This window comes from Oncorhynchus masou, chromosome 10 (assembly GCF_036934945.1).
Source record: "Oncorhynchus masou masou isolate Uvic2021 chromosome 10, UVic_Omas_1.1, whole genome shotgun sequence".
NCBI classification, from domain to species: domain Eukaryota; kingdom Metazoa; phylum Chordata; class Actinopteri; order Salmoniformes; family Salmonidae; genus Oncorhynchus; species Oncorhynchus masou.
Genome location: NC_088221.1, coordinates 15,359,195 through 15,374,475, shown reverse-complemented (window position 1 = coordinate 15,374,475; position 15,281 = coordinate 15,359,195). Strand labels below are relative to the sequence as shown.

Genomic DNA, 15,281 nt, shown 5'->3' with positions numbered 1-15,281 from the left:
TACATGTAACATTGTTTGTTTGAACCTACTTGGATCTACAACTATTTGCATCCATAAAGAATATTTTTGTCCCAACATGTACTCTTTGAACTTGGGTGAACAATGGGATTGTTCATTGTGCTCTTACCAAGTAGATTCCTTTGCAATGTCACATTTCATTGGTCCTACACTGACACCCTGTGGTTTTCAAAAGTAAAGACCCGTCATTTTCAAACCCAGACAGACAAAATACATAATTTAATCCAGGGATGGTTCAAATACACACTTTCTTAAGTGTTTTAGTACAAGATGAAGCGCTACAGATTCCGCAATTAGAATTTGAAGAATATGGCTCATGAGCTGAGTTCAACTATCCAGAACCCAAAATATAAGCTTGTTTTACTCCAATGTTTGTAAACACATTTTTGCATCATAGCTCTATGAATTTGAGTGGGAGCATGCTTTGTTTCTACTGCTGATTGCTGCTTTGAGCTCACATATACAGTCTCCACTAAAGCAGGAACATTGAAATTTAAAGGCAATCAAACTGTAAAGCCGAACTTCTGCGACACGGATTGAATAGAGCCCTTGGCTTGTAATGCAGTATCAATTTACGAGTGGGTCTCTCAATTCTCCCATCCTTCTGAGGACCCTTGCTGTTTCAACAACCATGGCTACATCCTGATTCTCCACCCTTTTTCCAGAGTGTACACTTAGCTGCACACTTCCCATGATGGATTTAAGGGGGAAGAGAGAAACACTCCCCAATGATTACACCAATCCAGAGCTTGTAAATCCATGACAGGAAGTATACACACTTTTGGAACAAAGTAGAGAATTAGGGGTACAACTACAAGTGTTTCCAGATTGTTGAGTTTTAAAGATAGTAGAGCTTGCTGGTAGATGGTCCTCTGTTAGGAGGACTCAGAGGTCGCGTCTGTTGGTTCAAAGGAGGCCACTGGTGTAGGGAGGAGTGTTTCCGTCAATTTGTCAATGACCACTGAGGCGCTGGAGGAGTTTGTGTCCGGGATGAGGGCAGGTCTCTGCTCATAGGAGACTTTGACATTTGCAGAGACCGGTGGAAGAGTGAACTCAGATGGAGGCAGAGTTACCCCTGGGACCAGGGGCAGCTGGGAGTTGAGCATGGATAGATTTAGGGGAGGAAGAGGGGCCAATGGAGGGAAACCTAAGGAACACAAGTGGAATGTTTCAGCAATACAGAAATATTACTGAAAGTAGTATATAAAAAATTAAAAAAAATCGTAAAACATTGACATTACCTGCTGGTGGCATCCCTCCGATACCTGGTAACGATACAGTGCCGAAGTCTGGCAAAGTGAAATTCAAATTTGGCAGGTTGGGAAGGGGAGGTAGTCCTCCGGGTAATGACATTAGACCTATGCAGGAAATGTGAATATAATGAAATACACAAAGCCACATGCAAGTTACACATGCAGCATAATATTGTAACCAAACTAAAACCGTTTCTAGCGAGTACCTGGTAACGTAGCAGGGAGGATTGGAGGTAACGTGGTAGCAGGGAGGATTGGAGGTACGGTGCTTAGCAGCGGGCCGACTTGGCTAGGCAACAGTGGCATAGTAGTCACTCCTTGGACAAAGACGATCCATTGTAATAAAATCGAATTATTTGTCACATGCGCCGAATACAACAGGTGTAGTAGACCTTACCATGAAATGCTTACTTACAACCCCTTAACCAACAATGCAGTTTGAGAAATTGGGTTAAGAAAAGTAAAAAGTAACAGAATAACAATAACTAGGCTATATACAGGGGGTACCGAGTCAATGTGCGGGGGTACAGGTTAGTTGTAATTTGTAGGTAGGGGTAAAGTGTCTATGCATAGATAATAAACAGCGATTAGCAGCAGTGTAAAAACAAAGGATAGGGGTGTCAATATAATTAGTCCGGGTGGCCATTTGACTTGGGGGACTGGAGTCTGACCATTTTTTGGGCCTTCCTCTGACACCACCTAGAATACTAATCTCTTACATGGTGATTTCAAGTCAGTAAGCAATATGCATCTAAATTAAGAGTAATGATACCTAGCATACCTGTTTGTAGAGTGTTCGGTACAGTGAGAGGAGCTGAGCTGATTGACAGGTCAGAGAGATTTTGTTTCAACCCAGTAGGAGCAGAAGGCACCGCAGGTTGAGGACTGACAGCAGAGAGCTGAACCTGAGGAACAAATTAGAACTGGGATCAACACCGAGTGCTGTAGAATATTCTCATAGTACATAAATTCCCTCATGTAACTGGCAGGTATTAGGAGTGAAAAGAAGTCGGTCATTTACAAAAATGTCTTACCTCTGTGAAGCCATCCTTAGGTGGGGAAACCGGCTCACTTGGAATCTGTCCGGGGAAACTGATCTTCTTACCCTCTTCAAATGGCTGTGTGGGTATCCTGTGCAGATAGCCATAGCCAATCCCACAACCTAGGCTGAAGAAGGGCAGAGAGAGTAACTGTGCAACCTGCCAGCCTATAGGCACATCAGCTAAATGAATTAATAACAAATGTCAATGCCATTACCTGCCCTCTCCACCCCATTCAGAGTTTGGAGTGATGACCACCTCCCGACAGTTGTCCGTGTCAGTGTTATACACATACAACTTAAGCCCTTTCCCTTCATGAGTTTCAATGAGAGAGAAGAGATCTTCAGACTGCGGGGAAGACAAAGTCAAACACTATATCAGTCATCATCATCATCATCAACTGTTTAGTGTAGGGAGAACATCATTGAATTGTCACTAAAGAAAGGCATTCCACACACCTCGTTCATGACAGTGTCTGCACCTATGATGTAGTCAGTAAGTGGTCTCAAACCAGCCAGGGCTGCAGGAGAATTTGGCTCTACTTCCTGAGGACAAGAAATAGAATACAGATCGAAATTGTAAATATATGCACTCCGGTTACTGAAAGTCCTCACATCATGATTAAGCCACACAATCATGGCGTTTCCAGTTTCACATTCATTCATGTCTGCAGCTCTAAACTGCAAGGCGATTCGCTCACCAAAACATGCCACACATTCTCATTGGCTCCTTCGAAGCTGCAGAATCGGATGCTGACACCCAGCAGCCCCTGGCCTCCCCACATGTTGCTGGGTGTGACTGTTGTCTCCCTCAGCTCAAGTGTCTTGCTGCTGTATACTAGCATCTTGATGGGTTTCTCCACGTTCACCTTCAGCAAGTCTTTTAATGTGTCATTATCTTTGTTCTGACAAGAGTGAAGACGTTAGCAGATTTTAAAGGGTTTTGACTGGGTGGTATAAAGCTATGACCAGATGTGACTTTTTCGTAGCAGGTTAGGAGAATGAATGTAGCAGGATCAGGATTATTAGGTTAGGAAAAGGGTTAGGTAAAATGCTCTCCTAACCTGCTACGAAAAGTAACTTCTGGTTGTAAATGTCTAGTCACAACCATGTTAAAGTACATCACCTGTAAACAAAGTTAGTCCACCTATTGGTTGTCTTGTATCCCGGCTTTGAAAACATTTGAGCTGCAAGGGATCTGACAGATACAGGAGGTAGATCATTTGAAAAATGGCAGCTTACCAATCTTGTGTCACTGATGGAAATAATAAAGTCAAAGAATGGTTCCAATCCTGCAAGATGACCAGGGGAGTTCTCTTGCACCTGCAAATTGAGACATGAAGTTTGCACATGGCTTATTCATAGTATTGCATTGAAACATTCAACGAAACAACAAATGTGTTCTGGATTGAAAGGACATCACACCCCGACCGGTTCCTCAAGTCAAGTGATGGCCTAGCTTCATGGCTGGCTTGCAATCTAGCTAACTAGCCAAATCAGCTAGAAAGTTGTCAGACATTGCTCTGTTTACTTGGTTAGACTACACGTAGTTTGTTTTCTGAACAGCAACCATGCTGTGAATTGCTCATAGGAAGCCCCTAAAATACACACTGACAGGCTACAGCAATCAGAAGGCCCGCAACATCATTCAGTCTGTTGACAAGCATTTCTGTGTTGTTCCCATTATCAGCTATCCCAGTTACAGCATGGTTTAGCATATGACCCCGTGTGCTAGCAAATATCCATACTCTGAGGACGTGATAACCTTCGGATCCTCCTCCAGGTATTTCGATGCTCTGTGCTCCCCCCATGTCTCCTCAAACCCTGGATATTTTTGTGTTGAAACTGCGATTGGCTGGCTAGCCACAGTAGCTTTTATTTCCCTGTTTCCGGAATGCTGCGAAAGATAGGCGAAATTGCCTACATAGCAACACTTCCGGTACACTGCAAGAGAGAGTTTCTAAACCCAGAGACGCAACATTGCGAGCCTTCCGGGAACGCTTGCCAAGCAGACCAGGCCGGGGTTTGGGGTTTGAGAGGTCAATAACATAAGTAAAACATTGTTCCTTAATTCGAAATCTAAAAGCACAACTTAGATTCGAACCAATCTTAAGTAGTTGAACATGTTATTATCCCAACCTCGTGAAATTGACAAATTGACATGTTTTCATTTTTGTCAAAAACAACTTTATATTGGAGGGGCTTTGATTTAAATGTTTGCACATGAGCATTTTGGCGCGAGATACCCATTGACGTGTTTCTACGCATGCGCCAAGCTAGCCAACGTCGCCATGACATCGCATACAAGCGTGATCGAGGATTTCTTTTGGATAAGCAGTTTCTGCTTATCTTTATACTGTACTGTCTTTGGTTTCTTGGCATCGTCAAAAATACAAGGTGCTAAAACTTTGTGGATGATTTTTTGTGTGTTCAATGTGTTTTTTTAAATACTTTGTTTTATCCAGTTAACGAATGTGTGTATTATGTATTATTAAGAAAACAAAAGTAATTCAGGAAAGACCCCTTCTCAGCAGTTTAGTAGGCTATGCATTTATACAAATGTTGATGCTCTTATTTGATGGTTATTTAAGGTCACTCTAAAGAAAAAAAATGTATTGTGAAGGGTGTATAATGTTAAATCACCTTCCATTGGCTATTTTCCATGTTTTAGAATGGGACAGTATAGCTATAGAAAGCAGTGTATGCTATTGTGTCTATAGTGCCTTCATAAACTATTCACACCCATTGACTTTTTACACAGCCAGAATTTAACATGTATTCAAATTAGCTTTGATGTCACTGGCAGACACACAATACTCCATAAGGTCAAAGTGGAATTTCGACAAATTAATTAAAAATGAAAAGCTGAAATGTCTTGAGTCAACAAGTATTCAACCCCTTTGTTATGGCAAGCCTGAATACATTCAGGAGTAAATAGCTTAACAAGTGACATAATAAGTTGCATGGACTCACTCTGTGTGCAATAATGGTGTTTATCATGATTTTTGAATAACTACCCAATCTCTGTACCCTACACATACAATTTTGTCTGTAAGGTCCCTCAGTTGAGCAGTGAATTTCAAATGCAGATTCAACCACAAAGACCAGGAAGGTTTTCCAGTACCTCGCAAAAAAGGGTACCTATTGGTACAGTTGAAGTCGGAACTTTACATACACCTTAGCCAAATATATTTTAACTCAGTTTTTCACAATTCCTGAAATTGAATCTAGTAAAAATTCCCTGTCTTAGGTCAGTTAGGATCACCACTTTATTTGAAGAATGTGAAATGTCAGAATAATAGTAGATAGAATGATTTATTTAAGCTTTTATTTCTTTAATCACATTCCCAGTGGGTCAGAAATACACATACACTCAATTAGCATTTGGTAGCATTGCCTTTGAAATAGTTTAAATTGGGTCAAATGTTTCGGGTAGCCTTCCACAAGCTTACCACAATAAGTTGAGAGAATTTTGGCCCATTCGTCCTGACAGAACTGGTGTAACTGAGTCAGGATTGTAGCACGCGCTCCAGCAGGTATATCTCACTGGTCACCCCCAAAGCCAATTCCTCCTTTGGTCGTCTTTCCTCCCAGTTCTCTGCTGCCCATGACTGGAACGAATTGCAAAAATCTCTGAAGCTGGAGACTCACATCTCCCTCACTAGCTTTAAGCACCAGCTGTCAGAGCTTTTTACAGATCACTGCACCTGTACTTAGCCTATCTGTAAACAGCCCATCTATCTACCTACCTCATCCCCATACTGGTATTTATTTATTTATTTTGTTAATTTGCACCCCAGTATCTACCTGCACATTCATCTTCTGCCGATCTACCATTCCAGTGTTTAATTGCTATATTGTAATTACTTCGCCACCATGGCCTATTTATTTCCTTAACTTACCTCATTTGCACTCACTGTATATAGACTTTGTTTTCTTTTGTTCTACTGTATTATTGACTGTATGTTTGTTTATTCCATGTGTAACTCTGTGTGTTGTTGTATGTGTCAAATTGCTACGCTTTATCTTGGCCAGGTCGCAGTTGCAAATGAGAACTTGTTCTCAACAAGCCTACCTGGTTAAATAAAGGTGAAATAAAATAAAAGTAGGCCTCCTTGCTTACACACGCTTTTTCAGTTCTGCCCACAAATTTTCTAAAGGATTGAGTTCGGGCTTGGTGATGGCCACACCAATACATTTACATTTACATTTAAGTCATTTAGCAGACGCTCTTATCCAGAGCGACTTACAAATACCTTGACTTTGTTGTCCTTAAACCATTTTGCCACAACTTTGGAAGTATGCTTGGGGTCATTGTCCATTTGGAAGACCCATTTGCGACCAAGCTTTAACTTCCTGACTGATGTCTTGAAATGTTTCTTCAATATAACCACAATTTTACCTCATCATGATGCCATCTATTTTGTGAAGTGCACCAGTCCCTCCTGCAGCAAGCACCCCCACAACATGATGCTGCCACCCTGTGCTTCACGACTGGGATGGTGTTCTTCGGCTTGCAAGCCTCCTCTTTTTTCCTCCAAACATAACAATGGGCATTATGGCCAAACAGTTCTATTTTTGTTTCATCAGACCAGAGGACATTTCTCCAAAAAGTACAATCTTTGTCCCCATGTGCAGTTGCAAACTTCTGGCTTTTTTATGGCGGTTTTTGAGCAGTGGCTTCTTCCTTGCTGTGTGGCCTTTCAGGTTATGTTGATATAGGACTCGTTTTACTGTAGATATAGTTACTTTTGTACCAGTTTCCTCCAGCATCTTCACAAGGTCCTTTGCTGTTGTTCCGGGATCGATTTGCACTTTTCACACCAAAGTACGTTCATCTCTAGGAGACAAAACATGTCTCCTTCCTGAGCGGTATGACGTCTACGTGGTCCCATGGTGTTTATACTTGCGTACTATTGTTTGTACAGATGTACCTTCAGGTGTTTGGAAATTGTTCCCAATGATGAACCAGACTTGTGGAGGTCTACAACTTTTTTTTCTGAGGTCTTGGCTGATTTATTTAGATTTTCCTATGATGTCAAGCAAAGAGGCACTGAGTTTGAAGGTAGGCCTTGAAATACATCCACAGGCACACCTCCAATTGACTCAAATTATGTCAATTAGCCGTTCAGAAGCTTCAAAAGCATGACATCATTTTCTGGAATTTGCTAAGCTGTTTAAATGCACAGTCAATTTAGTGTATGTAAACTTCACTGGAATTGTGATTCAGTGAATTATAAATGAAATAATCTGTCTGTAAACAATTGTTCGAAAAATGACTTGTGTCATGCACAAAGTAGATGTCCTAACCGACTTGCCAAACTATAGTTTGTTAACAAGGAATTTGTGGCGTGGTTGAAAAACAGTTTTAATGACTCCAACCTAAGTGTATGTAAACTTCTGACTTCAACTGTAGATGGGTAAAAATATCCCTTTGAGCATGGTGAAGATATTAATTACACTTTGGATGATGTATCAATATACCCAGTCACTACAAAGATACTCAGTTGCCGGAGAGGAAGGAAACCGCACAGGGATTTCACCATGAGGCTAATGCTAACTTTGAAACAGTTACAGAGTTTAATGGCTTTGATAGGAGAAAACTGAGGATGGTTCCTCCACAATACTAGTCTAAGTGACAGAGTGAAAAGAAAGAAGCCTGTACATAACAAAAATATTCCAAAACATGCATCCTGTTTGCAATAAGGCACTAAAATAAAACATTATGTCCTGAATAGAAAGCATTATGTTTGGGGCAAATCCAACACAACACATCACTGAGTACCAGAATTTATATTTTCAACAATGGTGGTGGCTGCATCATGTTATGTGTATGCTTGTCATCGACATGGACTAGGGAGTTTTTTTTAGGATATAAAGAAAAGAAATCGAGCTAATCAGAGGTAAATTCCTAGAGGAAAACCTGGTTCATTCTGCTTTCCAACAGACACTGGGAGACATCCACCTTTCAACAGGACAATAACCTAAAACATAAGGTCAAATACACACTAATTGCTTACCAAGACCACATTGAAGGTTCCTGAAGAGCCCAGTTACAGTTTTGACTTAAATTGTCAAAGTCTTGAAAATGGTTGTCTAGTTTTGATCATCAACTAACATGACAGAGTTTGAAGAATTAAAACAAAAAAAATCATGTGCAAATATTGTACAAGAAGTGCAAAGCTCTTAGAGAGACTTACCCAGAAAAACTCACAGCCGTAATTGCTACCAAAGGTGTTTCTAACATGTATTGGTTTGGTGGTGTGAGTAGTTATGTAAATGAGATATTTCTGTATTTCATTTTCAATACATTTGCAAATTATGTCTAAAAACACGTTTTTACTTTTTCATTATGGGGTATTGTGTGTTGATGAGTGACCATTTAAAAAATATATTTGATCCATTTTGAATTCAGGCTGTAACACAACAAAATGTGGAACAAGTCAAGTGGTATGAATCATTTCTGAAGGCACTGTATCTCATGATTGGGGAATCATCACAAAACAGGCATACCAATTGGAACCTTATCAACGTGTCTCATGATGTTCCATCATGTTCCAGGTCTTTCTTTGGAATGAGAAAGGAATTTCATGTTGAACAGTTGGATAATAGACGACCTGACATAAATATGTTTTCCTCAGCAAACTGTATCAGCGCCTTTATCCATCATGGCGGCACCCAAACACTGTAAATGAAAACACCAACATGGTTGTTGATTCAATAGGTGCTGGATGGTGCTGTCCAGTACCATCATTGGGAGGAGCCATGCATATGGTTATCACTGACTCTGAAAACAAACTGTAAGAATGAAATAACACTTCATCTGCATTCCTGGACTGAAATGAATGCAATATGTGTGCCTTTATGGACATACTGCATTTACAATTCTTGAATTCAGTACTATGGTAATACTATTTTATTTATATGATTTATATATTGTGCAAACATATTAGATTTGTGACATTACAGTTTTGTCCCTATTACTTTTAAGCAGTGAACAATCTAGTGTCTACAATGACACTATCCTCCAAGAAGTAAATAAATAAACTCAGTATTTCACTAGCAGCTCGCTGACGCCTTAAGTCCCTGCAATCATCACTCCTCTCAGGGCCGCTCTATGTGGCTGTCACAGATTTATATCCATTCAGTCCTCCAAGTAATTTACACTGCAAGTCTGGACCAAGGAAATATAGTATTCTTAGTGTACCTGAAAATCTATTCTTACACTACAGTGAAATATACTCTGCAACCTCTGGGGAGTTTTCAGGACACAGACCTGGATGTTTTGAAAGAGTCAACATTTCAGTGGTGTATATTACTGAAGAAAGACCCAAAAAGTTTGGGAATGTCAATGCTAAACACAGAAGCCCGTAAAATAAATGAGTATATTTTACTTATGAACTGGCAACAATCTGGGCATGAAAATGTGTGTGTAGATCAGATGACCAATATTCTACGTTACGGTAAGGGTTACAATGCTCTTTAAAGCAGAGCAAAAACATTACCTCTCTGGGTTAAATGTGGCAGTCCACATGTTTGATCCTTCAGCGTGCACCGCGTGGCAAAGAGCTGTCTCTTCTCTGGGCTGCCCACACCAACCGCCTGGCCTGGCCTGTCATGATGGGATCCTCCAGAGCTGTGGTCGCCTGCCATGATCTCCTTCCTGTCTGGCTTTGGCTCTCTGCTTGTGGTCCAGTAGCGAAGCTAATGAGAGCCTTCCAAACCCATTCTGACAGAGCTTAGTGACTGCAGGCATAATCAGACCCAGTGTAAAAAAAAAAAAAAAGAAAAAGACTTGAATTGTGCATTGCAGTGGCTTTGTATTTTAATGACATAACCTTAATGAATCCTCTGTACCCCCTGGGAAGAGAAGACTGTCAAAATAAAGGGGAGACTGTGGTTCGAGGAGCTGTATCTCACAGACACACTGTGCTAGGGAGGCAGAGATAAAGTATTTCTCAGAGAGAGGAAGAAAAGCCTATGTTTGTTTAGCTGACAGGTCAGAACAGGTATATATGCTGGTGAAATGTTTATCACACAGTTATCACTGTTTATTGTTTTCATCTCAACCACAGACAGCATGTTCCCTGCCAGGCCAGGTCATGGCTCACAGTGAGTACCCTGGCAGTGTCAGCCCTCCTCATGTTAGAAACACTGAACCGCGTTGGAGTGAGGCTGAGCACTGCATCACGGTCCTCTTGTTCCTCTAAACTACATGGTGGTAATCAGCATACAGGCTGCCTGGCTACAGTGTAATTGCTCTCGGCAAATGTTAATTGCCTTTAGAAACTGTCCAAGAGAGACATTTACTAGCGGCCTTTCAACTTTAACAAGAGCCCCATTAGGAGTTCAGACACGATAGCCAGAGAAATGAACACGTTGCTGTCGATGCACTATTCATCTTGCACTCATACATTTGCTCTCTGCCAAGACAAATCAAGCCTTGCGCTGGGAGTGAACCGCGAGGTCAATAACAGGCACAAGTCCCATAGGGCGGCGCACAATTGGCCCAGCATCGTCCGGGTTATTAGGGGAGGGTTTGGCCAGGGTTGGCCGTCATTGTAAAATACGTTTATTTTATTTTCTTAACTGACTTGCCTAGTTAAATAAAGGTTAAATACTTTGGTTTTTTAGTTGATCATAATAAACATGTTTAGCAACATTTAAGAATATATGGTCTATTATTAAAAGGCTATTTATGGAGTGTGTGTGTATGTGTGTTTGTGTATGTGCGTGCGTGCATGCGTGAAAGAGGGAGAGTGCAAAAAAAGGGGGTGGCGTGGCAATGAGCCCCCGTGAATATCATCATCACCATTTCATTAGACCAGCCGCGCACAACGGGCATGTCAGTATCTATCAGGGGCATAATGAAGCAGTGATTCCCCAGGGTGGGAGATGGAGCTGGCGCATCAGGAACCTAATGACTAGACTGATGGATAGATATGAGAGGAGAGCTCTACATCTGAGAGGGGATAGGGGGAGAACCCCATGGTGTGCAGAACGTCTGGGACCTCAGTGACCACATGAGGGCGCTGGAGGTGCAGAGATACGGCTGAGAGAGAACTCCCAGTGCTGTGGTTAGGAAGAAGAGACTGCATCGAAGACCGCTCTTAAAGCACAAATCATCATAAATATCGATATCCCACAAAAATCGATGGAAAGATTGTATAACAAGCAGATGAAACCAATACCATATCTGGACACATTCTGACAAACTACCAGTAAATCATTTATAGCATAATTAAAAACCAGAGATTCAGCAAGATGAATTGAGATTGAACCTGGGATTTGTTTCCTTTTCAACTGGACAAGGAAACTAAAGCCTCTTTAGGACAACCATCTCCTCATGGGCAGTGTGTTGGGGACTGAGAAGTTGTAAATGTGGTGCGAAATGGAGGGTGGCCATCCTCGTGGCCGGTCAGACAGCAGGCATTTCACAGTCTGGTGTTCATAGACCGTCTACCTCGAGAGACCGAGAATATAGAGAGGAAACCAGCCATGCTTGTTATTTTCAAAGGCCTGCGTTGAACGTGATCAACGTTTAATAATGCGTGTAATTGGAATTGATGGGCTTACAGATTGTTGGTTAAGGTGATGGAGCAATATGAAAAACAATTCAATAGGACTTTTATGCTCCATATCAGAGAGCTGTCCCAAAGCGTTTGTGATTGGTTAACATTGAGAAGAAAAATGGATGAGAGTGCAAAGGCTGTGATTCCAAGACAATGCAAATTAGAACATTTATTCCCCTTACATGCTTCAGTCAAAATGGACATTTCCTTCAAACAATCTTGGTGATGCTAATACAGCTCTGGAGATGATACATTTTGCATCGTGTGGAAGTCCAAGGACTAATGTTTATGCTCCAATGTAGGTTGAGAATGTAACTTCCTGTGGGAAGTCATTCGTCTCTACTGAGTCGCTGGACTGTGACGACTAAAGGAGACAATTATTGGGTGATACAAATGCTGGTTCAGTCAATTCAGCTCCGTCGTTTTCGTTAACCTTCAATTATTTCAAGAGCCTCAGACACCTGCTTCCAAATGAGCTCTGTAATTATGCATCAGTTCAATTAAGCCCAGACAATCTTATCACCGTTACTGATGCAAACAACCTAAGCACTTTATTTATCCCACTTTGACTCAAAGAAAAGAAGAACGGTTTATGATTTCAATTACCCACTTATGAAATGTGATTCTTCCCAATCCTGTATTTTGTGTTGCTTTAGGAAACATTCAATGGCATCATGTCCAAAAGGATCACGGCAGTGACCGGTGAAACCGAAAGGAGTGTCTCGCAGGGGGAGTGGTGGTTGTAGCTCACCTTGCACCACTGAAAACACTCGGCTCAAGTATGACTGGATTCAAATAAAATGCACCCAGGCAGAGCCTTGAAATGGGCTTCTCTGAGAGATAAAACAAGAGGTAAAGGGAGCACAGTGTGATGCTTTTTATGATGAATATCTTCAAAGTGTGATTAATGAGGAGTGTAGTACACAGCGGGGCCTCGTGAAAGCTCAGCTGTGAGATGATCAGCCAATAAACCTCCCCTCCAGGGGGATTCATTTGAGGAATGGAGAATGGCAATCACATAGACTCTTTGGAGAAGGCACTGGAAATGCACACACATCTGCTCATAACAGATCTTTGGCCTTGGGGAGTGGGCTGATCATTTCACTGGCCATGGATGAAAAGATCGATACAGGAATTGTTCATTTTTACTGCCCATACTGGATTTTGGTACTGTGGAATTGCAACTTCTATTTTTTGGTTAATCAGAAATATTCATACTTTGTAAATGTGGAGTATTTGAGATCTCAATGGTGCTCAATGGTTAACTGCATTCAGTTGACCTCTGATGACGGATGGATGGTGGGTGGCAAAGGCCGAGTGTCTTGAGGTCAATCAGCTCCAAGTTGCTCTCACATCATTGCTGTTCCCCATGGCTGACCGGAGTCCATAAAGGCAGGTCTGTCACCTAAAGGCTTTTCTTATTTCAGCCACCGAAAAACCAAGACCCCAGAGGGAACTATAGGAAGACCACAGTAGGGTATGAAAACAGTAGTCGAGCAGACTCACAGCCAAAGATTTATTTCAACAGTGCGGATGCGGAACAGATGATCATTGGACCTCATTAACAAAGAACAGCCAAAAACAGCCCCCACTGTTTTTTTGTGTTTTTTGTTTTAAAGCTGAGATTTTTGTTTCTGCTGTAAATAGGACTGCAATGCGCTGCACATGGTATGAGGTTAAAGTGCATACCTCGACGGGGGACATCCATCCCACTGAGGAATGTATTCAACGTATCTCATCACGGAAACAACAGAATCATCATCATAACTGTGCATTTGTTTTGTTTAAATCAACATCTCAATGACAAACAATTGGTCTTTCACAACACGGCGATGCTCACGGGATAAAAACTGTGCACATGTGGATCATGTAAAGACCCCCAGAACATCCATGACATAGTTTATGGATTTGAAAGGTAAGATATATTTCATCAAAATGGCCCCCTTCATGAAGTGAAATACTTCAAAACAGAGTAAACGCTCTACAATGTGCAACAAACAATCCTTTGTCCCGAGGGTAAAAATATTACCCCAGATAGTTTAGCATTCTGCTTCTCCCTAAATAAAGCACCAGCAAATCTGCTGGCGGAGCTCAGCTTCCCTCCCACAGCTAGTCGTGTGACGTTATAACATTCAGTCAGTGTGATTCACAAAGACATATTACATTTACACAACATAGATTGCACTAAGGTTAAGGGTGGTGACTGAGTTACATATTACTATATAAATATCTTAATCCATCTATTGGTTATATTAAGGGCTGTATTTATATACACTGCTCAAAAAAAGGGAACACTTAAACAACACAATGTAACTCCAAGTCAATCACACTTCTGTGAAATCAAACTGTCCACTTAGGAAGCAACACTGATTGATAATACATTTCACATGCTGTTGTGCAAATGGAATAGACAACAGGTGGCAATTAGCAAGACACCCCCAATAAAGGAGTGGTTCTGCAGGTGGGGACCATAGACCACTTCTCAGTTCCTATGCTTCCTGGCTGATGTTGTGGTCACTTTTGAATGCTGGCGGTGCTTTCATTATAGTGGTAGCATGAGACGGAGTCTACAACCCACACAAGTGGCTCAGGTAGTGCAGCTCATCCAGGATGGAACATCAATACGAGCTGTGGCAAGAAGGTTTGCTGTGTCTGTCAGCGTAGTGTCCAGAGCATGGAGGTGCTACCAGGAGACAGGCCAGTACATCAGGAGACGTGGAGGAGGCCGTAGGAGGGCAACAACCCAGCAGCAGGACCGCTACTTCCGTCTTTGTGCAAGGAGGTGCAGGAGGAGCACTGCAAAATGACCTCCAGCAGGCCAAAAATGTGCATGTGTCTGCTCAAACGGTCAGAAACATGAGGGTGGTATGAGGGCCCGACGTCCACAGGTGGGGGTTGTGCTTACAGCCCAACACCGTGCAGGACGTTTGGCATTTGCCAGAGAACACCAAGATTGGCAAATTTGCCACTGGCGCCCTGTGCTCTTCACAGATGAAAGCAGGTTCACACTGAGCACATGTGACAGATGTGACAGTCTGGAGACGCCGTGGAGAACGTTCTGCTGCCTGCAACATCCTCCAGCATGACCGGTTTAGTGGTCATGGTGTGGGGTGGCATTTCTTTGGGGGGGGGGCGCACAGCCCTTCATGTGCTCGCCAGAGAAAGCCTGACTGCCATTAGGTACCGAGATGAGATCCTCAGACCCCTTGTGAGACCATATGCTGGTGCGGTTGGCCCTGGGTTCCTCCTAATGCAAGACAATGCTTGACCTCATGTGGCTGGAGTGTGTCAGCAGTTTCTGCAAGAGGAAGGCATTGATGCTATGGACTGGCCCGCCCGTTCCCCAGACCTGAATCCAATTGAGCACATCTGGAACATCATGTCTCGCTCCATCCACCA

The 15,281-nt window shown here is 42.1% G+C and overlaps 1 protein-coding gene across 3 annotated transcripts; it reads right to left on the bottom strand.

Annotated features, from left to right (window-relative positions):
• Positions 1 to 218: 218 nt before the first annotated feature.
• Positions 219 to 4,252, bottom strand: LOC135547215 (Golgi reassembly-stacking protein 2-like). 3 transcript variants are annotated; one of them, XM_064975993.1, is made up of 10 exons: positions 4,059 to 4,252; positions 3,553 to 3,633; positions 3,012 to 3,215; positions 2,770 to 2,856; positions 2,529 to 2,683; positions 2,306 to 2,438; positions 2,053 to 2,176; positions 1,478 to 1,588; positions 1,260 to 1,376; positions 219 to 1,165 (listed from the first exon to the last, which is right to left on the bottom strand). In XM_064975993.1, the coding sequence occupies exons 1-10, from the start codon at positions 4,119 to 4,121 to the stop codon at positions 894 to 896; spliced, it is 1,347 nt and encodes a 448-aa protein (XP_064832065.1). In that variant the 5' UTR covers positions 4,122 to 4,252; the 3' UTR covers positions 219 to 893. The 3 variants fall into 3 exon arrangements, with proteins under 3 accessions (XP_064832065.1, XP_064832067.1, XP_064832066.1); XM_064975995.1 differs by having other exon boundaries at positions 1,260 to 1,378; positions 1,504 to 1,588; XM_064975994.1 differs by having other exon boundaries at positions 2,529 to 2,659.
• Between the last annotated feature and the right edge of the window lie 11,029 nt (positions 4,253 to 15,281).